Source organism: Cololabis saira, chromosome 8, assembly GCF_033807715.1.
Source record: "Cololabis saira isolate AMF1-May2022 chromosome 8, fColSai1.1, whole genome shotgun sequence".
Taxonomy (NCBI): Eukaryota; Metazoa; Chordata; class Actinopteri; order Beloniformes; family Belonidae; genus Cololabis; species Cololabis saira.
In genome coordinates this window covers 7,820,064-7,843,545 of record NC_084594.1, presented here as the reverse complement: position 1 = coordinate 7,843,545, position 23,482 = coordinate 7,820,064, and the positions used below count along the sequence as shown (strand labels likewise).

The window sequence follows — 23,482 nt, the reverse complement described above, 5'->3', positions numbered from 1 at the left end:
ACATGCAGGCATTGGACAAAATCATTTCATAAGTATCATTCACGGTTTAGACCCCATGGCTGTGCAGTCTCTGAATGAATGGATCGTGACAGCAGCTCGTGTGAATCCTCCGCAGCTCTGCACCTTTAAATCTCTGCGCTCCTCCTCCCTCCAGTCATGAGCCGCAGTCAGAGCCTCTTTAATACATCCAGTGGAAATGCCAAACCAGAGGCGCTGCACGGGCCAGCCTGTCAGATAAACCAGCAGCGACCATGACGGGCTCCCACATCAGCCGCGGCTGGAGCGACACGCGCGTCCGCCGGCTGTGAGAGAGTGAGGGGGATCCGCCGGGCCGGGCCAGGGCCGGGCAGGGGCGCCTCGGGGTCGGAGTCGGGGTTTTGGACGGTCAATGGACTGGAAAGGGGAAGGAGCGAGAGGAAACCTCCGCATGTTCAAGTTTCCTGCTCCCACCAGTGCGGGGAGACTGTGCGCGTCGGCTGCGACGCGTTGCGCGCCGCTGGAGCGAAGTTTAGAAACACCGTGATTTTTTTTTCCCCATCTCCCCTTTTTTTTTTCTTCTTTCTTTCTTGTTTTTTTTTTTTTTTTTTTTTTAATTTTTTTTTTCTCTTGTCCACAAATAAGGAACGGGCGGATTAATAACTTTTCCCTGATGAAAATTCCCCATCTGTGCATGGGAGGCTCCGCTGCGATGATGATGTCGAGCAAGAGCGCGGAGTGGCTGCAGGACGAGCTGGAGTCCGGCTCCGGCGCGCTGCTGCTGCTGGACTGCAGACCCCACGAGCTGTACGAGTCCTCCCACATCGAGTCGGCCATCAACCTGGCCATCCCGGGCCTCATGCTGCGGAGGCTGAAGAAGGGCAACCTCCCCATCCGCTCCATCATCCCCAACAACGAGGACAAGGAGACGTTCGTGGCGCGCTGCCGCACGGACGTGGTGCTGCTGTACGACGACGAGACAGCGGCGGCGGCGGAGGAGGAGCGGCACGAGCCCGGGCTGGGGGGCTCCGTGCTCGGGCTGCTGCTGCACAAGCTCCGGGACGACGGCTGCGAGGCTTTCTACCTGGAGGGTAAGGTTGGGATGAAAGAAATGCAATGAAAGTAAAAGATGCAAATAAAAATAGGAGTAAAAAACACTCACTATGGGGTCAAGTAAGAGATGCAAATAAAAATAGGAGTAGCCTAAAAAAACACTAAAATCAACATCTCAATATGGGGTCAAAACCAAAATAGTGGGGTTTTAAGAACAGAGCAAAAATGGCCAATCAAGAAGCATTTCTAGGCAAGGTAAGTTTATTTATATAGCACAATTCAACACAAGGTAATTCAAAGTGCTTTCGACATCGACATCGACATCGACATTAAAAGCAGCAAGACATAATTAGACAGTAAATAACAAATAAATGAAATAAAATGATAAGAAAAGAGGTAAAATAGTAAAAAGCACAAGTTGCTGATTAAGAGTACGCTTAAATAACAAATAAATGAAATAAAATCATAAGAAAAGAGGTAAAATAATAAAAAGCACAAGTAAGAAATAAGGGCAGTAGAATACAGCAGGTAAGTATTTAATATAGGAGTACGCTTCAGTAAACAGTAATGTTTTTAGTCCTGATTTAAAGGAGCTGACAGTTGCAGCAGACCTCAGGTCTACAGGAAGTTTGTTCCACCGGTGAGGAGCAGAATAACTGAACGCTGCCTCACCTTGCTTGGTTCTGGTTCCGGAACCACAACAAACCAGATCCAGATGAACCTCAGGGGTCTGGGAGCTTCATAGGAACTAACAGATCCAGCATGGATTTTGGTCCAAGACCATTCAGGTCTTTGTAGACCAGCAGTAAGATTTTAAACTATCCTTTGGCTCACTGGAAGCCGGTGTAGTGATTTCATGACCGGTGTAATGTGGTCCAGTTTCCTGGTGTTTGTAATATAATTTCTAATGTGTAATGGCAATAACGTCCACTATTTAGGAGACACAGGCATGTCGTCATGTGACACCATTTAACTGGTTAAAGTTTGAATTTGAGTTTGCGTCGGTGTAACGCGGAACCATAAATCAGCTTCGCGTCGCCGCGTACCTTACGCCTTACGCTCTGCGTTAGTGTAACGCGGAACCATAAATCAGCCTTAAGTTAGACGGGGTAAAAAAAAAAAAAAAAACATACAAAAACTGAGTTTTCCTTAATTCCCTAATTTGATTACATTACTTACCCCCCTTTCATGTATTTCTGTTCCTGCTTGTCTTACATGAACTATAAACGTTATATAATTACTATTAGGCCTAACTGTTTCTCCTCAGACCTAATTTCCCTCAGTTATTAACGAGTATCAGTAATAATGAGTATATTATCAGAGTTTTAACCAAAGTGTTTCGACTTTGATGTTCGACAGATGTTTCTCCCTGGCTTGACTTGTCGCCTTTTTTCGCCCTTTATTTATTCAAAATGATTGTATTCACATACGATTCATTTCATAACAAAAAAAAAACGTGAGTGTTTACTTTGGTTCCGCATAGTCGTGTCAAACACAGCATGTTTTTCAGCAACTAAAGTGCTGCAGAAACAGAAATGGCCCCGCCATGTTGTGCTCCTTCAGGACAAGAGACGTTTTTTTATTTCATGAATGAACGGAGACGCGAGGGCAGGACGACGCGCTGTTATCACAGCTTTGACACGAAAACAAACCTGGAGGTGTCCAAAGAATTCGTCTGAATGTATAAAATGTGTTAGTAGCGGCGCTCGCCGGAGAGTTTGACCCAATAATTGTTGAGAAATGCTCGCCGGGACTCTTAGGCTGAGCTGCCATTCACAAAAACAGCTGCTGCTTCTCCGCAGGACTCGCATTTATCAATGGAGTCGTGTCTGTTCAGCCCGTTTTCATGTCCGTGTTGTTGGAAATGTCACATTATAATATCCGTGTGGTGAGAGTTAAGTACAGTGAGGGACAGCTGCGTTACAAGAGGATTTGAATTGAATAACAAAACAGTTTCTTATTTAACTGAAACCTCATGTCATGATGACAGAAATGCAGATGTTTTAGTGTCAGATTTGGGGGTGTAAATGAAAAGTAGTTTATTTCTTTGTCTAAACTTTAGACTCTACATTCTTGTGTACATTCTTGTACATGTCTTGTGTTGTTTCCATATACACTATACACAGTACTGGAGTTGAGGGGGATGAGGGGGGATGGCATCCCCCCTGAAATAAACACGGTCCAAATCATCCCCCCTGTAAAACTGCCATCCCCCCTTTCCATTCCTTATGTCATTTCATCAATGAATGTGGTTTTACTGCTATTTCAACATTTAGAGTCATCACCAGAAAAACAACACCAGAAAAATAACTTATTTGACAATTTTCACCTGTAAAGTAAATTTTCACTTGAAATAAGTAGAACAATCTGCCAGTGGGACAAGATGTATCTTCTTATTACAAGGAAAACAATCGTGTTCCACTGGCAGATTCTTCTACTTATTTCAAGTGAAAATCTACTTGAAACAGGTGAAAATTGTTGTTTTTTCCAGTGATGAGTCTTGTTTTAAGTGTAATGAGATTTTTTTTTACTAAAATGAGACATTTTAACTAGAAATAAGACAAATATTCTTGTTAAGATTTTGGGTTTTTGCAGTGATCCATTTTACTTATCCTGTGAAGGACAGAAGTTCAGAAAACTTTTTTTTATTGTTGTGTTTTGATGTATTTGATGTAAGCCCAGTGGATATTTAAAGCTTACAGAAGGCTGCATTTAACTGCTGCTATGTCATTCCTGTAGTATTTCTGCAGGTGTTTTGGTCACTGCTATTATTTGTAATATATTATAATATTTGTAATCAGCACAAATTATCTGTCCCCATATGATAAAATCCACCATCCCCCCTGATTTTTTTTTTACAACTCGAATACTGACTATACAATACGTCAATCAGGTCAATCATGTTTCTTTCAGTAGACAGAAAGGTGTAAATGCCCCGGTGTTCTGCCATTTTTTGCTGCTTTGCCAAAAAATGCTCCCTAATGGTTTTCTACCTTTGTAGAGCTACAATTTTACTGTTTTACTCCCTAAACCACTTCCTTGTCTCTCGCCAGGCCGTCATTGTAAATAAGAATGTGTTATTAATGACCTACCATGGTTAAATAAAGGCCAATGACTGAATGAATATCAAATAAAGCAATATAATTGTTTTTTTTTTTCTCTTTATCGTATAATGTTCACAAAGTGTAATGCAATTCATGTCATGGGTCGTTTATTTTGAAGTATCAAATACTCAACATCCCATATTATCCATTTTACATCGTGCAAGACATTATGCAAACTTTGAAAATTGACGGCGCGCATGCGCAGAACCACAAAGTAGCATTTCTCGGCAGGGAGCAGAAATTGGCAGAACACCCGGCCAACATGCCCCCTTGATTTTATTCACATACAGATTCCATCTTTTAAAAAAAAAAAAAACTTTTTACAGCACAATACAAAACGTTATTCAACGTGACTGTGAAGCTGTAACACGATGCAAGATGCATTGTCAAAAAAAAAAGGAAAAGGAAAATCCCTGAAAATCCTCACTGAGGTAACATTTTTTTTAAAATCACTTTGTTTCTCACGCCACCGTCTCTGTCCTCCGCTCCTGTTCGCCCACATCTTTCTCCCATGAGCACTTTCATACCAAGATCTACTGTCGCTACAAGATTTAAGGACACAGAAACACCAGTTCCTGCGATCTAGAAAACTCACAAACAGAGAAAAAGGACTTGGTTTCTCGTTCATTGTGACAGAGACACAGAAACACAAGAAAGCAGCTTGAAATCAACCGTGTTCTTTGTAAATAGAAAAACTCCATCCTGAAATATATTTCTGTCCTTGGATGCAAGTGATCCAGTCCACGTTTTTTTGTTTCACTTTAAGTGGAATACGATTCCCAAAAAACAAAGGAAGAAACAAAGAAATACTTTAGACTCTAAAGTATTTCATTACTACATTATTGTCAACAAAATGTTCATTTCTTGTCCTCCATGGCCTTGATCCTGCTGTGTAATTCAACTGTCATGGATATTTATTGATATTTATTGCCACTAATGATAATAACACCGAGCATGAATTAGGGTTTGGCGGTATGGACTAAAAAATGTATCACGATAATTTCTGGCATCCGCCATGTTTGTTACACAAAAACGTCATCGACGGGAATTAATCCTTCTTTCTTTCTTTCTTTCTTTCTTTCTTTCTTTCTTTCTTTCTTTCTTTCTTTCTTTCTTTCTTTCTTTCTTTCTTTCTTTCTTTCTTTCTTTCTTTCTTTCTTTCTTTCTTTCAGGCTCATTTCTTTCCTTCCTTCCTTCCTTCCTTCCTTCCTTCCTTCCTTCCTTCCTTCCTTCCTTCCTCCCTCCTTTTTTCCCTTCCTTCCTTCTTTCCTCCTGCTCTCTTCTTCCTTCTTCCCTTCCTCTTTTCTCCCTTCCTTCCTCCTTTCCTTGTTTTCTCCCTTCCTTCTCCCCTTTCCTTCCTTCTTTCCTTCCTTCCTTCACGTACGTTGTGGATTTAACTTTCTTTCTTTCTTTCTTTCTTTCTTTCTTTCTTTCTTTCTCTCTTTCTTTCTTTCTTTCTTTCTTTCTTTCAGGCTCATTTCCTTCCTTCCTTCCTTCCTTCCTTCCTTCCTTCCTTCCTTCCTTCCTTCCTTCCTTCCTTCCTCCCTCCTTTTTTCCCTTCCTTCCTTCTTCCCTTCCTCTTTTCTCCCTTCCTTCCTCCTTTCCTTGTTTTCTCCCTTCCTTCTCCCCTTTCCTTCCTTCTTTCCTTCCTTCCTTCACGTACGTTGTGGATTTAACTTTCTTTCTTTCTTTCTTTCTTTCTTTCTTTCTTTCTTTCTCTCTTTCTTTCTTTCTTTCTTTCTTTCTTTCAGGCTCATTTCCTTCCTTCCTTCCTTCCTTCCTTCCTTCCTTCCTTCCTTCCTTCCTTCCTTCCTTCCTTCCTCCCTCCTTTTTTCCCTTCCTTCCTTCTTCCCTTCCTCTTTTCTCCCTTCCTTCCTCCTTTCCTTGTTTTCTCCCTTCCTTCTCCCCTTTCCTTCCTTCCTTCCTTCCTTCCTTCCTTCCTTCCTTCCTTCTTTCCTCCTGCTCTCTTTTCCCTTCCTTCCTCCCTCCTTTTTTCCCTTCCTTCCTTCCTTCCTTCCTTCCTTCCTTCCTTCCTTCCTTCCTTCCTTCCTTCCTTCCTCCTTTCCTTGTTTTCTCCCTTCCTTCTCCCCTTTCCTTCCTTCCTTCCTTCCTTCCTTCCTTCTTTCCTCCTGCTCTCTTTTCCCTTCCTTCCTCCCTCCTTTTTTCCCTTCCTTCCTTCCTTCCTTCCTTCCTTCCTTCCTTCCTTCCTTCCTTCCTTCCTTCCTTCCTTCCTTCCTTCCTTCCTCCTTTCCTTGTTTTTTCCCTTCCTTCTCCCCTTTCCTTCCTTCCTTCCTTCCTTCTTTCCTCCTGCTCTCTTTTCCCTTCCTTCCTCCCTCCTTTTTTCCCTTCCTTCCTTCCTTCCTTCCTTCCTTCCTTCCTTCCTTCCTTCCTTCCTTCCTTCCTTCCTTCCCGTACGTTGTGCGTGGATTTAACACAGAACCATAAATCATCTTTACACAAAAACATCATCAACGGGAATTTATGGTTTTTACCGCGAGACAAATTCTTACCGTGGGGAATTTTTTTGACGGTTTATCATGAACGGTAAAATATCGCCCATTCCTGGTAATTCAACTGTCATGGATATTTATTGACATTTTATTGGCACTAATGATACTAACACCCGAGCATGAATGAGATGTTTATGGTCTCCTCTCTTCTCTGTTTCCTCCAGGGGGCTTCAACAAGTTCCAGTCCGAGTACCCCGAACACTGCGAGACCAATCTGGACTGCTCGTGTCCCAGCAGCTCCCCGCCGGCGTCCGTCCTGGGTCTGGGCGGGCTCCGCATCAGCTCCGACTGCTCGGACGGGGAGTCGGACCGCGAGCCGGGCAGCGCCACCGAGTCGGAGGGCAGCCCGCTGCCCAACAACCAGCCGGCCTTCCCCGTCCAAATCCTGCCGTACCTTTACCTGGGCTGTGCCAAAGACTCCACCAACCTGGATGTGCTCAGCAAGTACAACATCAAATACATCCTCAACGTGACGCCCAACCTGCCCAACATGTTCGAGCACGAGGGGGATTTCAAGTACAAACAGATCCCCATCTCCGATCACTGGAGCCAAAACCTCTCACAGTTTTTCCCGGAGGCCATTTCATTTATTGGTAAGTGGAGGTTGTTATTCAATCATCTGCAGTGTAATAATAATACAGGTCTGGACTCAAACCCATTCATGGAAATGTGTACAAAAACTTCACTTTCACTGAACATTAGCTTTTATACTCATCAGAGGTTTTGATGAAAGCAGCGTAACAATTTTGATTCGTTTTGACCAAGTCCAAGGCCTAATTCTTTCTAAAAGCTATAGATATCTAAAGCATACACCAGTTAACTCTTTTTAAAACTTCTGCCAAATAATATGATTCCAAAAGATATTAAACATATCAGGAAATTACAAAAGAAAAAGCTTCATATACGTGAGGAAAATATTCCTCACATATATAGTTTTTGAGAACCTTTATGGGAATTTGTTCCAAATAAAAACATGCTTTAAAAAGCCACATGCAGGCTATTAGAATTTAAAATCAAAAAGTTTTGAATAAAACATGGAAATGTGTACGAAAACTTCACTTTCACTGAAAATTATGCTTTTATACTCATCAGAGGTTTTGATGAAAGCAGCGTAACAATTTTGATTCGTTTTGACCAAGTCTAAGGCCTCATTTTCTTCTAAAAGCTATAGATATTTAAAGCATACACGTAGTTAACTCTTTTTAAAACTTATGCCAAATAATATGATTCCAAAAGATATTAAACATATCAGGAAATTACAAATATACGTGAGGAAAATATTCCTCACATATATAGTTTTTGAGAACCTTTTTTTGATTGATTGATTGATTGAATTGTTTATTTCGAACACATAAGGAAAAAAATATAACATTTTAAAACAAATTCAAAACATACAGAAAAAAAAACAGTGTCCGAAAAGGAGCAGGTAGAAGTAAAACTTATTTAACCCTGCCCCTTTGTTACCTCTATCATAAATTGAACATAAATATTAATAATAAATAGCTGCAATTAGTGATGCACCGAAATGAAAATTTGTGACCGAAACCGAAAATAATAATAAACACTTGGCCGAATACCGAACAATACCGAACATGGTTCTTCGCAGTTTTTCATTTATTTTGCCAATTTTTTCACCATTGCATAAATCAAATAAATTTGATTTAGGCATGCTTTTAAAAGAAAAATATATTTTACAAAATTACAAGGTAGAAAACATTTATTGAACATAAAAAACTGAACATTTTTTAATTTCCCAGCATTTCTTAAATATTCCAGCAGACATTATACCAGCAAAGAACAATAACTTAAAATAAATAAATTAGCAAAATACATTTTTTGGCCATCTTTGAGCTTACGTTAGGCTTAACTTACTGCACATTGTAACACAGGCCTTAAAACAATAAAAATGCATTAAAGCGCTCAGGGTTTTTTATCATTTCAAATGATAAATCAAACTTGTAGCTGAAAGACTTTGCAGATGTGCCCCCTCTAGATATTTGAGCAGAACATTCATTGCAAACAGCCATTCTTGTTTTATTCTTTGCCACTCTAAAATACTTCCACACTGCTGACATGTTTGCACCGCACCACTTCACTCCACGCTCTTCACTGTTTGATTTCGTCATCTAAACGCACCTGTAATAGATTGATTTATGTTGTTTTGGTTCCACCTGCTGGTGAATGTTAGGTAAAATTCTTATGTGGTTAGTTTTTGGTTGGCCAACTATTTATGTGGTGCGCAACAGTTACGGAGCGGCCAGTCTATTTATATTACAACGCCGTTATTAATTGTTCGTTTTTTTTCCCACTTATTCCACCGAACACCGAAAGTGTTTTTTTGCCATTTTCGGCCGAACAATTTCGGTTACCGAACAATCGGTGCATCACTAGCTGCAATTTACTTATTAGGCTACCGATTTTCCCATTGGTTGTACCTTTGCACCTAACAAGCTAACAAACACAATATTGCCTTAACATAACTCCTCAACCAAATAACTTCCCAGAACTTCCTTTTTGTAGCGTTTTTTTAAATTGATTTATATTTGTACATTGCTTCAACCCATCACCCAACCCATTCCATAAATCCACTCCAACAACTGAGATACACATGCTTTTCCTTTTAGAATGAAAACATTGTTTTTTGAAATTATATTTTCCTCTTAAATTATAACCCCCCTCCCTGTCACCTGTCCCTTTATGGGAATTTGTTTGAAATAAAAACATGCTTTAAAAAGCCACATGCAGGCTATTAGAATTTAAAATAAAAAAGATTTTGAATAAAACATGGAAATGGGTTCTTTGAAAGTAGGGTTGAATGGATGATTTTAGCCTTGAAAGATGATTATTATTGTTGTCAGTCATTCCCATCACTCCCATCATTCCCTTAAGTCCCGGGGGATGAATGAAGGCCGTCTTTGATGAGTCAGTGTCAGAGGTCTCGTCTTATGTTGTCCAGACCACCTTTTTTAAGAGTTATGATTCTGCGTAGGTGGGAGGAAGTGTGACATATGGCAGAGCACGGGATCGTGCCAGATTTAGGGTATGCAGATGTTAAAGTGAGCTGTCTGTCTGGCTCTAAGAGGAATTACTTCAAATCCTTTACGTTACAACGAACCAATTATGGGTAAAGGAGACCCAGATGTTACTGAAAGCTGAAAATTACTCCAACATCTATATATTGTTGTTGGAACGTCTTTCATGTTTTTGTTTTTCTTTCCTGGCACTCCAGCAGCTTTATAGATTCCTGCATTATTGCATAATTACACCGCAAGTGCAGTGATGTAATGCTGTTCAGCCAACAGATCAGTTCAAGAAGATTAACTGCCAGCTACTCGTTTGACTTCTTAGCCTTGTAAAGTTCGGTTAGATTCTCCACAGAAGGATTTTTTTAAATCTTTTTTTTTTTTTTTTTGTATTGTGGGAAGTGAGCACATATCCCATATAAATTTAATTTGGCATGGGCTTGGCAGCCTGAGCTTGTGAGCCAACTGACCTCAATCCTACAACAAGAGATGTAGGCAGAGAGAGTAAAAAGAGGATGAAAGACCAAGAGGGAAGAAGGCAGCGTTTAGCTCTCGCTCTAATGGCCTGCAGAGATGCAAGCGCTCGAAACTGATAGGTGGACAGATGCAGCTGCATAATAATGAGAGATTTACTTTTTTTATTCGTTTTCTTTGGACAGAGAAGCTGGAAAGCAGAATGAATTAGGTCTGTTTGTCATTGAAAAAAGCCACACTGACTTAGAAATAAAAGTGTGATGTAGCAATAATTCAATTCAATTTTATTTATATAGCGTCTAATACAACAGAGTTGTCTCTAGACGCTTTACAGAGACCCATACCCAGAACATGACCCCCGAGCAGTTATTACATAAACAATGGCAGGTAAAAACTCCCCTAGTGGGAGAAAAACCTTAAGCCAAACAGTGGCAAGGAAAAACTCCCCTTTAGGAGGGAAGAAACCTTGAGCAGGACCAGGCTCATCAGGGGGGACCCTCCTGCCGAGGGCCAGACTGGTGGGTCAGGGACGGCAACAGCACAGCAGGCAGGTGGAAGCAGCAACGGGATGACCGGGGGTGGGGACCGCAGGCCAGCACACAGCTCCCGAAGCTCCGGCCCAATCAGCAAGTCCCAGGTTGGGGTGCAGGGTCAGGAAAAGACTTGTGCTCCGTAATGCAAGCTACAAGCCACCCACGGCCACCTGCAGGACAAAAGAGAGAAAAGGGAGGAGAAGGGGGGGCCAGCAACGGGATGACCAGGGGTGGGGACCGCAGGCCAGCACGCAGCTCCCGAAGCTCCGGCCCAATCATCAAGTCCCAGGTTGGGGTGCAGGGTCGGGGAAAGGTTGAGAAGGGGCAGGGCCAGGGAGAGGAGTCTTGAGGGACGAACATTCTCCCCCGCCCAAAAGGGGCCGTTACCCTGCCCCCCTCACTCCCACACTGCAGGTTCCGGTGTCCGGCAAAGGATGCTGCAACATGGACAAAAGAGAGAAAAGGGAGGAGAAGGGGGGGCCAGCACAAGAAACCACAGGAGCGACTCTGACACACTAAAGTTTACACTACCTAGAGATTTACCAACACCAGCTAGAGGTTTACTAAACACTAACTATAGGCTTTACTAAACAGAAATGTTTTAAGTTTAGTTTTAAAGGTGGAGGTGGTGTCAGCCCCCTTAACCCAGATTGGAAGTTGGTTCCATAGTAGTGGCGCCTGATAGCAGAACGCCCGCCCTCCAAATCTACATTTAGATACTCTAGGAACTACGAGTAAACCTGCACTCTGAGAACGGAGAGCTCTGACAGGAACATAAGGCACTATCAGGTCTTGCAAATAATGCGGAGCTAAGCCGTTTTGGGCTTTATACGCAAGTAATAAAATTTTAAATTGGATTCTGAATTTTACGGGTAACCAATGGAGCGACGCTAACACTGGAGAGACGTGGTCTCTCCTGTTAATTCCTGTCAGTACTCGTGCTGCTGCATTTTGGATCAGCTGGAGCCTATTCAGCAAATTACTTGGACATCCTGCTAACAACACATTACAGTAATCTAGTCTAGAAGATACAAACGCATGAACTAGTTTTTCTGCATCACTCTGTGAGAGGATCTTCCTAATCTTTGCAATATTACGGAGATGGAAAAAGGCTATTTTACAAACCTGATTGACATATGGTTTAAACGACAAATCCTGATCGAAAATAACACCAAGATTTCTCACAGTTGCACTGGAAGCCATCGCAACACCATCTAATCCCTTCCTAAGATGCTCTGGACCAAGAATGATAACCTCTGTTTTATCTGAATTTAGAAGCAGGAAATTTCTGGACATCCAGTCCTTGATGTCCCTAAGACATGCCTGAAGTTTAACTAACGGTTCTGTTTCATCCGGCTTCATAGACAAATAGAGCTGCGTATCATCAGCATAACAATGAAATTGTATGCCGTGATTCTGGATTATACTTCCCAACGGTTGCATGTATAAACTGAACAAGATTGGCCCTAGCACTGAACCCTGCGGAACACCATAACAGACCCTTGACTGTTCTGAAGAAACCTCATGTACATGAACAAACTGGAACCTGTCAGATAGGTATGATTTAAACCAACATAGAGCTGTCCCTTTAATCCCAACAACATGCTCTAACCTGTGCAGTAAAATGCCATGATCTATAGTGTCAAAAGCAGCACTGAGGTCCAGTAGAACCAGTATGGACACTAATCCCTTATCTGAGGCCATAAGGAGGTCATTCGTGACTCGAACAAGTGCTGTCTCTGTGCTATGATGCATTCTGAACCCTGACTGAAAGACTTCAAACAGATCATTTCTATACAAATAGTCACATAACTGGCTTGAAACTGCCTTTTCCAGAATTTTAGACACAAATGGAAGGTTGGAAATTGGTCTATAATTAGCTAAGGTGTCTGGGTCAAGAGAAGGTTTTTTAAGTAAAGGTTTAATTACTGCCACTTTGAAAACCTGTGGTACATATCCTAAACTTAGGGATAAGTTAATTTGGTCCAGTATTGTCGTACCAATAAGAGAAAAAATATGTTTGAATAGTCGAGTCGGGATGGGGTCTAACATACATGTGGTTGACTTAGCTCTATTAACGAGTGAAGTCAGCTCAGGGAGGTCTATAGGATCAAAACAGTCTAGAGACAAGTCAGAGCCTAGGGAAGTCGCTAAAGCTGAAGAAACACCTACAACCGGCTGGTTGATTTCTTCTCTAATTCTCGCGATTTTACTGTTGAAGAAGCCCATAAAGTCCTCACTACTGAGAGCTGCAGGAATGCACGACTCAACAGAGTTGTGACTCTTTGTCAGCCTGGCTACAGTGCTGAACAGAAAACGTGGGTTACTTTTGTTATCCTCTATCAACGTTGAATAATAAGCTGTTCTGGCTTTGCGAATGGCTTTTTTATATACTATTAGAATATCTTTCCATTCACGATGAGAGTCTACAGACCTACAAGAGTACCACTTCCTTTCCATTTTACGCACGTTTTGTTTCAACATGCGGATATCTGAATTATACCAGGGAGTTAAGCTCCTGTGGCTAGAAACCCTCCTTTTCAAAGGAGCAACTTCATCTAAAGCTGAATGCAACAAATCAGCAGTGTTACTAGCAAGGAAATCAACATCTGCAGAGGTAGAACCCAGGTCACTGGCCTCGACTACATCACTATTTCGCACTGTCGTAAGATAAGCAATGGCCTCCCTAAATTTAACAATAACTTCATCAGACAAACATCTGCTAAAATAATACCTCCTATTTTGCACTTCAACATCAACAAAATTAAATTCAAACGTTATTAAGTAATGGTCGGATAAAAGGGAGTTTACAGGTGACACCAACAGACCATCAGTTTCAACACCGTAGGTGAGAACGAGATCGAGAGTATGATTAAAACAGTGCGTCGGTTTATCCACTTTTTGTGAGATACCCATTGATTCTAGAAGAGAATCGAAGGCTAATTTAAGATTATCGCTTTCAACATCCATATGAATGTTAAAATCACCCACTATGATGAATTTATCTGTGCTGATCAATAATCCAGAAAGGAAATCTGAAAATTCAGACAAAAACTCCAGATACGCACCAGCAGGGGGCCGGTACACTACCACTAACACAACTGGCTTCTCTGATTTCCGGCTCGGAAATTTCAGACCAAGCATGAGGCTTTCAAATGTATTATAGTTGCACTTAGGTTCAATTTTTGTTTCGAGACCGGAGTTATAAATTGCTGCGACTCCTCCGCCTCGGCCCGTGCTTCTAGGAATGTGATGATTAAAGTAGCCGGGCGGAGTTGATTCATTCAAACTAACATACTCTTCCTCCTGTAACCATGTTTCTGTTAAGCAGAAAATATCACTCCTGCTCTCTGTAATTATATCATTTACTAACAGAGACTTAGAGCTTAATGATCGTATATTTAGTAGTCCGCATCTAATTTTTAGGTCTGTAATTGGTACCAAATGTACATTGGTTTTAATTTTTACAAGGTTATCTTGGTTAACGCCTCTATAACGCTGCACCTGGTGAACTTTTGGAGGGCGGGGAACTGCAACCACTTCTATTTTGCTAGGCACCTGGCCAGAGTCGCCAATATCATGTAATCCTACAGTTTTAGAGTCGCTAATTACATAATGCAATCCTACAGTTTTGTTGGCAGGCGTTGGTCCTTGAGAAGCAACAGATGTGTCGCTGAGTGGGGAAAAACGGTTAGACACATGAAGCGGGTGGTGGTGTTCTGTGAGCCCTTTAAGACTACCCTTCCTCCGAACCGTCACCCAGCTGCCCTGCCTGGCCGGCTGCCGGGGAGCTGCAGGGGAGCGGTTACGCTCAGCTGCTACGGGCCGGTCCGCAGAGGATTCTATCGGACTATGGTCTAGTTGGCCAAACCGGACCTCTAACTGACTAAGCCTCGCCTCCAGCCCTGTTAAACTACAGCTCTGTATCCTGGCCTGGACCCTGCATTGTCAGGGGGAGTGTCTAACAACATTGGCCAGATTTCTAGACATAAGAGCTGCACCATCCCGGGTGGGATGAATGCCGTCCCTTCTAATCAGACCGGGCTTTCCCCAGAATGTCTCCCAGTTGTCAATAAAGTCCACGTCGTTTTCTGAACACCACTGAGACAACCAGCGGCGGAGCGAGAGCATGCGACTAAACATGTCATCGCTGGTCAGATTGGGGAGGGGGCCAGAAAAACCTACAGAGTCCGACATGGTCTTGGCGAAGTTACACACCGAGACAATATTCATTCTGGTTACTTCCGATTGGCGAAGACGGGAGTCATTAGCTCCGACATTGATGATAACTTTACCATATTTACGATTACCCTTTGCCAGTAGCTTCAAATTTGCTTCTATGTCGCCCGCTCTGGCCCCCGGGATACACCTAACTAAGGTCTCTGGAGTCGGCTTCACATGTCTCACAATAGAGTCTCCAATCACCAGGGTCTGTTTCTCAACAGATGTGTCGCTGAGTGGGGAAAAACGGTTAGACAAATGAAGCGGGTGGTGGTGTTCTGTGAGCCCTTTAAGACTAGTCTTCCTCCGAACCGTCACCCAGCTGCCCTGCCTGGCCGGCTGCTCGGGAGCTGCAGGGGAGCGGTTACGCTCAGCTGCTACGGGCCGGTCCGCCGCTAGCTTAGCCTGGTTAGCTGAGGAGGCTCTTGGACTATGGTTTAGTTGGCCGAACCGGACCTCTAACTGACTGAGCCTCGCCTCCAGCCCTGCAAATAAGCTACACTTTAAGCACTTACCGTCTTCACTAAAGGAGGCAGAGGAATAACTAAACATTTCACACACTGAGCAGGAAAGAGGTGAAGCGGTGGGAGCCGGAGCGGCCATGCTAAGATGCTAACGGAGGCTAACGGACAGAAAATGTATCGGTGATTGGTGACAGTGAAAGTTACGGAAGAGAAAATGAGCGAGTGTTGAAATAAAGACAGTAATGTACCAGATATAGTGCTATTTTACCAGAAAACAGTCTAAGTTTTAGATAAAAAGTCGGGAGAGATCTGAGCCTGCAAACGCCGTAAGACGGCAGCAGCACAGACCGCAACACCAGGAAGTGACGCGTGCGTGACGCAATACGTTACCCAATCAGCCAATAATATGCATCTAATAATCAATCATATTTGCAAGGAAACATTAAGTCTCTGATGTCACAATCGGAGCTGATGCATAATTGTGTTGTTCTCATCAAAGGAGTCATGTAACAGTTACATATTCATGGCACGTGTAAATATTATCACCAGTCGACCATCAGAAGTAATGAACTACGGTGAATCACAGTTCATGGAATATAAATAGTTTTCTGTGTCATTTCACCAGCGCTGTCCCAGTTACCGTTACTGTTACAAAAAGCACCTGCAAGAAAGACAGAACTCACTAACGCCAGGCTTTGGTCTTCATTGATAAAGGATGCAGGCGAGCATCTGTTCGCGGAGGCAGATGTTTTATGGGTGCCAGTTTAGATCAGCGTTGATGGAAAACGTGACACCCTTTGCAGCATCGCCATGGAAACATCAAGATTGGGTCATGTCTACGAGTGTTTATGACCTCAGACCCCTCCGTCTCTGTCCAGGCAGCACTTTTGCTTTGCTTAGACTGTTTTTGTTTTTACTTTAGGGAGACTGAACTTAATTATGTAATAAGTAACCATGGTAACAGTCTTCTATTTGTTAACTCTTCAATGCATTCACAACATCAACAAAAGTTAACACATCAACAGCGGGAGTCACATGCCTTTTTTGCGTTTTTAACGTTGTCAGCTCCAGTTGAGTATAGGCTCGTCCCACGTTTGTACAACTACCAACCCTTCAGCACCGAATCTATATATTTTAATTGTTTTAAAGGCGATACTCTATATTAGGAATGGGCGATATTTTACCGTTCACGATAAACCGTCAAAAAAATTCCCCACGGTAAGAATTTTTCATCTCGCGCTAAAAACGATAAATTCCCGTTGATGACGTTTTTGTGTAAAACTGATTTATGGTTCTGTGTTAAATCCACGCACAACGTACGTGAAGGAAGGAAGGAAGGAAGGAAGGAAGGAAGGAAGGAAGGAAGGAAGGAAGGAAGGAAGGAAGGAAGGAAGGAAGGAAGGAAGGAAGGAAGGAAGGAAAGGGGAGAAGGAAGGGAGAAAACAAGGAAAGGAGGAAGGAAGGGAGAAAAGAGGAAGGGAAGAAGGAAGGAGAGAGCAGGAGGAAGGCCTGAAAGAAAGAAAGAAAGAAAGAAAGAAAGAAAGAAAGAAAGAAAGAAAGAAAGAAAGAAAGAAAGAAAGAAAGAAAGAAAGAAAGAAAGAAAGAAAGAAAGAAAGAAGGATAAATTCCTGTTGATACGTTTTTGTGTAACAAACATGGCGGATCTGAGAGCGAGATAGATTTATAGTTGCAAAGATGGAGTTGAATTGGTATTTTTTTAATCGTCATTTTTATCGTTATCGGGATAAATGCCAAAAATTATCGTGATACATTTTTTAGTCCGTACCGCCCATTTCTACTCTATATGCCGTTAAGAGAACCAACAATGCTGGGGCAGTACAGATATTGGTGCCATGTAGTGCAACTTGTTAATAAAACTCAAAGAATTGTGATATATCTTTGTGACATGGATTTGTTTCTCCATCTCACTAGTGTGTTTTTTTATCTATTTTAGTCCTGTCATGTGGCCACGAATCACTGCCCTAGTGTCAGTACCAGTAATGCAAAATTAAACATTCAATTACTATTATTTAGTTTTTTCATTTCCTCTTCAGGATTAATCTGCTAAGGCATTTCTGATGTTTTGAAAAGGGAGAACGCTGGAAAACAAAATCAGCGTTTGATTACCATGGCAACGGTCAAAGCATTTGGTTTAGTCCTACATCTGTGGTTGTATTTGTATACGTGTTTATATTGTAGTAAACGACGATTTTTGATTTATTTCCCAATTTTAATTAGAGTAATTTATATACCGTATTTTCTGGACTATAAGCCGCTACTTTTTTCATAAATCATGCAGCTTATACAAAGGTGCGGCTATTCTGTGGATTTTTCTTCCACCGCTCGGGGCGCTCTAACCGGAATTAGAATCAAAAGTAAGACAAAATAAATGCAAAGAAGAATACAATACTTCTTCTTTAGCAGATAAAAGTAGGTAGAAGCAGATTTCAAACAGATAAACAGATAAATAAATACCGGTTATTTTCTCTTGGTTCTGTCCCGTTTTAATCAGCAAAGTTGCTGCCGTGTTAAAAGACACTGTTAGGAAAGGATCTATTTAGGTACAAACATGTACATCATTTACACTTCAAAATCATTCTGTACATGCAGTAAATATCTAATCTAACAACATAAATATCTGCGGCTTGCATATCTTTTTTTTTTTTTTAAATAGAGCGGGTGCGGCTTATATGCAGGTGCGTCTTATAGTCCAGAAAATACAGTACTTTTAATCATACTGTATAATACAGAGCAATATATCATGTTATTACAAACCAATCAATTCATTTTTTTTCTAAAATAATTGAAATAGCCAGGTTTGTGAGTGACACCGTGAATTTCGCTGTAATCTAATCGCTTCTCTCATGCTTTCTTCTCTTATCTTGTCATTCATTCTTCCTCCCATCCTCCGTCTCCTCCTCCAGACGAGGCGCGGTCCAAAAAGTGTGGCATCCTGGTCCACTGTCTGGCGGGGATCAGCCGCTCGGTCACCGTCACCGTCGCCTACCTTATGCAGAAGCTCAACCTGTCGCTCAACGACGCGTACGACTTTGTCAAGCGGAAAAAGTCAAACATTTCTCCCAACTTCAACTTCATGGGCCAGCTCCTGGACTTCGAACGGACTCTGGGCCTCAACAGTCCCTGCGACAACCACTCCACCTCCCCGCCGCACGACCAGCTCTTCTTCACCACCCCGACCAATCATAACGTCTTTCAGCTGGACACGCTGGAGTCCACATGAAAACAAGACTTAAGACTGTGCCCTCTTTAAAAGAAGAGCGAGGAGTCAAGGTGGAGTTGTTACCACGGTAACGAGCAGCTGCACTGGAGGAGAGCAGCCAGTTTTAATGAATGTTTTAGCCTCCGGAGGGTCTTGTCTTAGAGCCTTTGCCACAGAGCGGCACTGAGAGCGACAGGATGGGTCACGAATGCCACGTTTAAGGAGATGTAAGGAGAGTTTAACTCGGAGAGGGGACGGAACACTGGGCTTAAGATTGAGTCGTCATTTGCATTGATTCAAATCGAGGATCCGAGATCCCTGATCAGCCTGTCTTGTTGTGAAGAACAAGGCAATGTACTTAACTGAGTGAAAAACTGAAACGACCCCAGGAGGACAGACAGCTTCATGCAAAGATAGGAAACACGGGAAATCTGCAGCACTCGATTTAAGAGATGACAGCGTCCTCTCTGTTTTTCCGCCTCGGCTCACAAGCTGAGCTGACTGGTGCCAAGTGGAGAATCTGGGATTTACTCAAAATCTCACTCTACTGAATGTAGAGTTTTTAAAAACCAAGGAATTAACACTTACACACACACACACACACACACACAAACACAAAGTATGTATGTAAACGTACGTAGCAGAAAATGTATGAGCAGTCCTTAACAAAGTCAGTATGTCCACATGCATTTTTGTATATTTTTATGTACATTTACGCACAGATCTATACCTTATATAAACATATACGCATAGAAAAATTTTGTCTTTGTCCAAAAACGAAGTAATTCAATCCACTAATGGCTTAAGAGATTGTAAAACTAAAAAAAAAAAAAGGGAATGGGTGTTGAAGTTTTTTTTTTTCTCCTTTTTTAATGACCTAATGCAGTTTGCACAGTGGCATAGCCATTGACTTGCTGGCACTTGAAGCCAGTGCTGGAAGCAGGCAGATAAAGAGACATTCAGAGCGGGTGGAGTGGACAGAGGAGAGGCCAGTCCCAGGCTGCGACAAGTCCTAACAGCTGCACAACGGGACGGGGAGGGAGCAGGAACTATGAGCTGAGCTTCAGGATCCCCGGGTTAAAATGGCAGGGAACGACTTAGGCCCCGTTTACACGGAGCAAAAACGGTGGCGTTTTCATGCGTTTTGGCTGTTCGTTTACACGAAAACGAAGCTCAAAGTCACCAAAAAAAAAACGATAATTTCTGAAAATTCCGGCCAAAGTGGAGATTTTCAAAAACTCAGTTTTCACAGTTGCTTGTAAACGGAGGGAAACGGAGATTTAGGCTTCAGAAACGTCACATTATGCAACAGAAGCGTCACCAGCATCATTTCTGCGACCTGTGTTTACAATTTGTTCGGCCACCGTCAATATTTTCTTGTATTTTACCTGTTTTATATTCTAAAGTCACACTTAAAAGCAGTGGTGGGTATTGGGAAGGACCTCACGATACGATACGCATCACGATACTTGAGCCACGATACGATACAATATTGCGATATCCCGATTATGCGATATATCCCGATATATCGCGATATTCTATATAGTCCACCGAAAAATTTAAAAATGCATTACATGTCTTAAAATCCAAGTTGTATATATGTACATCAGATGATAGTGATAATTCATTGGACAGACTGAGTCAAAACAATGTAATTCAAACTTTCCATTTTAATATGCAACATATTTGCATGAAAAAACACACTGAAACACAATAAAAAGTGCAGTGTGCATTATTCTTAGATACAAAATACTCCAAATAAAATGCAGTGTCTCACCCACACTGAAATTGAAATCACAAAAATACAGTACAGCTAGGGGTGGGCAAAAATATTGATACGGCAATATATCGCGATACATATGTTGAATATCGTATCGGGAGACTATGTATCGCGATATATTGCCGTATCGATATTTTTGCTCACCCCTACTTAAAAGTGTGACTCCAAACGAAAGACTCTCGTTCCGTCTTGGAAGTAACTGGCAGTCAAGGCTGATTTATGGTTCCGCGTTACACCAACGCAGAGCCTACGGCGTAGGGTACGCGGAGACGCGCACCGTACGTAGGCTACGCCGTAGATTTAACGCGGAACCATATTATTCAGGCTTCACACGTGTCATTTGTTGACGTTTTTTTTCCAGGATTCTGATTGGCTAGCATGACTTTACGCTTCTCGTTACACTGCCCCCTGTAGGTTTGGCTGCTCATTGCACCTTAACAGCGTATTTATCCGGGTTCGTGTAAACGAGGATATTTTTCAAAACGTAGAGGGGGAAATATCCGTTTTTGTAAATACAAAACTCTGTGTAAACGTGGCCTTAGAAACCAGCTGAACTGTGGTTGGTGTGAAACGACTGTTTGTTTTGTTAAACTGTAGTTCCCAGTTCCTCCTAAATTCACCTTATGACTGTTCATTCGGACACCTAAGAAAAAGTACCAATGTTTCCAGCAGCTGTTCTCAGTATCTGAGTCACTTGTTTCATTTCAGTTTGAAACTAAACTCTGAACTTCCTCGATTATGACATCACGACAGTTATCACGCAAGTATGTTCGGGCCAAAACTGGTTTCTACCAGCTCTGACTTTTGCTTCCTGAAGACTTTTCAGTGAGGGCTTGAGGCAGATCAGGGCTCGAAGGCAAGAGTTCACTTTTTGGGCAACGTGTTTTATAAGACTTGGATAAACGGGCCCCTCAGACTTCTTACAGAGGTTAAAATTTGCCAAAAAAGGACTAATAGTGATCATTGCTTTTGTGTTCTGGTTTTGCGAGCTGGGACTGGCCTCCACGACAGACTGCACTTACTTTTTCTTAGTAGGGATCACCCATTTCATCAAAGAAAGCTTTGTTGGGTTGATTCACCCTTAAGCCTTGGCTATATTATACAAAAGATATATTAATAAACACGTGAATATAAAATTTATATATATATATAATAAAGCTAATATTACACAAATGGATATTATTTTCTATACCTGAGCACTCTGGGGTGCTGTATGCTCTTGAACATAGACATGGATGATGCTTTATCAGGTGGAAAGACCAACAAAGAGGCCTGTTTTTTGTTTTATTTTAATGCTGCTGCACACAGCATGTAGTCAAGGTGATTGCTGAGACAACGCCCACATCTGCAGCACTCAAAGAAAAAGGTTAGGTTTGAAAAATGATGGGAATATTGCTCCATTTATCTGCAAGAAACTCCTGAAATGTGTTGAACTTCTGCATCTGTTTTAGTCTTAACAGCACTTATCTAATTGGGTGCGAGGGAGCATCTGTAGGTACTTTGGGCCTCCCGATCCAAAGTTTTCTTCTTCATACTAAAAAAGCAGTGAGTCACTCAGTTGCAAGTGTTAAAGGGAAGGTCAGACTCTTACGTTGACCCTGAAATTGCCAAATAAATCTGACTTTTCCACTCCAGGTATCTTGCACATTGGGGTTTCCTCTGCTTGTAAAGAAATACATGGGACAAGTATTTTAAGATAAAATTCCTGATATTTTTAGAAACAGATTTTCAAGGTGCAGATGTGGACGAGGTCTGAACAGAAAAAAAGAACAGGGTTTCAGGCGGGAACAACGGTCGAATCTGTTGGTTGGTTTTAGCTGGCCTTATATTATCTTTCTAACTTCTTTCTAATGCTGACTGTTCAATACTCTTTGTATTTCACTTGAAAAAAAAACATTGTGTGGTTTAAAAAAAAGCTAAAAAAAACTGTTTCTCCGTTATCTGGAAAAGAACACGGTGATAATAAGAGACAGAGAGCCGTCTTTATTACCGTGACGGGTCACACGAGGTCGTCTTTGTTACTCTGCAATTTATCAGAACACCTTTTTTTGCAGTATTTTGTACATCTGAGACCTCAATGTTTTTAAATTCTTCTTCTTTTGTACGATATCTACTCTACATAATTATACAAGATTCAGCTTAGGTATGGCTTATGGACTGAAATAATATTTCACCTGGGGTGTCCAAAAATGAAGAGCCTGTTTGTCCAACCGTACAAAGGCCGTCGCAAACACACATTCACACACACAGCAAGAGCTGTGCCTGTCACAACAGACAATTATACCACCCAGCTTAAAGAAATACAAGTTATTTTTTTCCAAAAATGATTTGATATAATGTGCTTGATGCTATTCCTGTGGCCTTTTGATATGCAAAGTTTCTCTTTTTCGATGGCATCAGAAATGAAAATAATACTACCACGCTTGAACGGACTTCCCTTTATTTTTTGGGAATCGTATTCCACTTAAAGTGAAACTGGATCACTTGCACCCAAGGATTGAAATATATTTCAGGATGGAGTTTTTCTATTTACAAAGAACACGGTTGATTTCAAGCTGCTTTCTTGTGTTTCTGTGTCTCTGTCACAATGAACGAGAAACCAAGTCCTTTTCTCTGTTTGTGAGTTTTCTAGATCACGGGAACCGGTGTTTCTGTGTCCTTAAATCTTGTAGCGACAGTAGATCTTGGTATGAAAGTGCTCATGGGAGAAAGATGTGGGCGAACAGGAGCGGAGGACAGAGACGGTGGCGTGAGAAACAAAGTGGAAGTAAACGTGAATGATTTTTAAAAAAAATGTTACCTCAGTGAGGATTTTCAGGGATTTTCCTTTTTATTTTGATTTTTTTTTTGACAATGCATCTTGCATCGTGTTACAGCTTCACAGTCACGTTGAATAGCTGTTTTGTATTGTGCTGTAAACAGTTGGGTTTTTTTGTTTTTTTGTTTTTTTTTAAAGATGCAATCTGTATGTGAATAAAAACAAGGGGGCATGTTGACCGGGGCATTTACACCTTTCTGTCTACTGAAAGAAACATGATTGACCTGACGTATTGTATAGTGTATATGGAAACAACACAAGACATGTTTATACCGCAAATAAATATTGAAGTATTTTTTTCTTTAA

General features: G+C 41.7%; 1 protein-coding gene across 1 annotated transcript; it reads left to right on the top strand.

The window, feature by feature from the left end:
- Window positions 1-202: 202 nt before the first annotated feature.
- LOC133448275 (dual specificity protein phosphatase 7-like) lies at window positions 203-23,482 on the top strand. Its single transcript, XM_061726651.1, has 3 exons — window positions 203-1,067; window positions 6,808-7,236; window positions 18,283-23,482. The coding sequence occupies exons 1-3, from the start codon at window positions 650-652 to the stop codon at window positions 18,597-18,599; spliced, it is 1,164 nt and encodes a 387-aa protein (XP_061582635.1). The 5' UTR covers window positions 203-649; the 3' UTR covers window positions 18,600-23,482.

Bases quoted from the DNA above. Each gene is read 5' to 3' on its own strand.
- LOC133448275 (XM_061726651.1), top strand. From the start codon at position 650: ATGAAAATTCCCCATCTGTGCATGGGAGGCTCCGCTGCGATGATGATG. The intron at 1,068-6,807 runs GTAAGGTTGGGA...TGTTTCCTCCAG, and splicing joins CGAGGCTTTCTACCTGGAGG to GGGGCTTCAACAAGTTCCAG. The intron at 7,237-18,282 runs GTAAGTGGAGGT...CTCCTCCTCCAG, and splicing joins GGAGGCCATTTCATTTATTG to ACGAGGCGCGGTCCAAAAAG.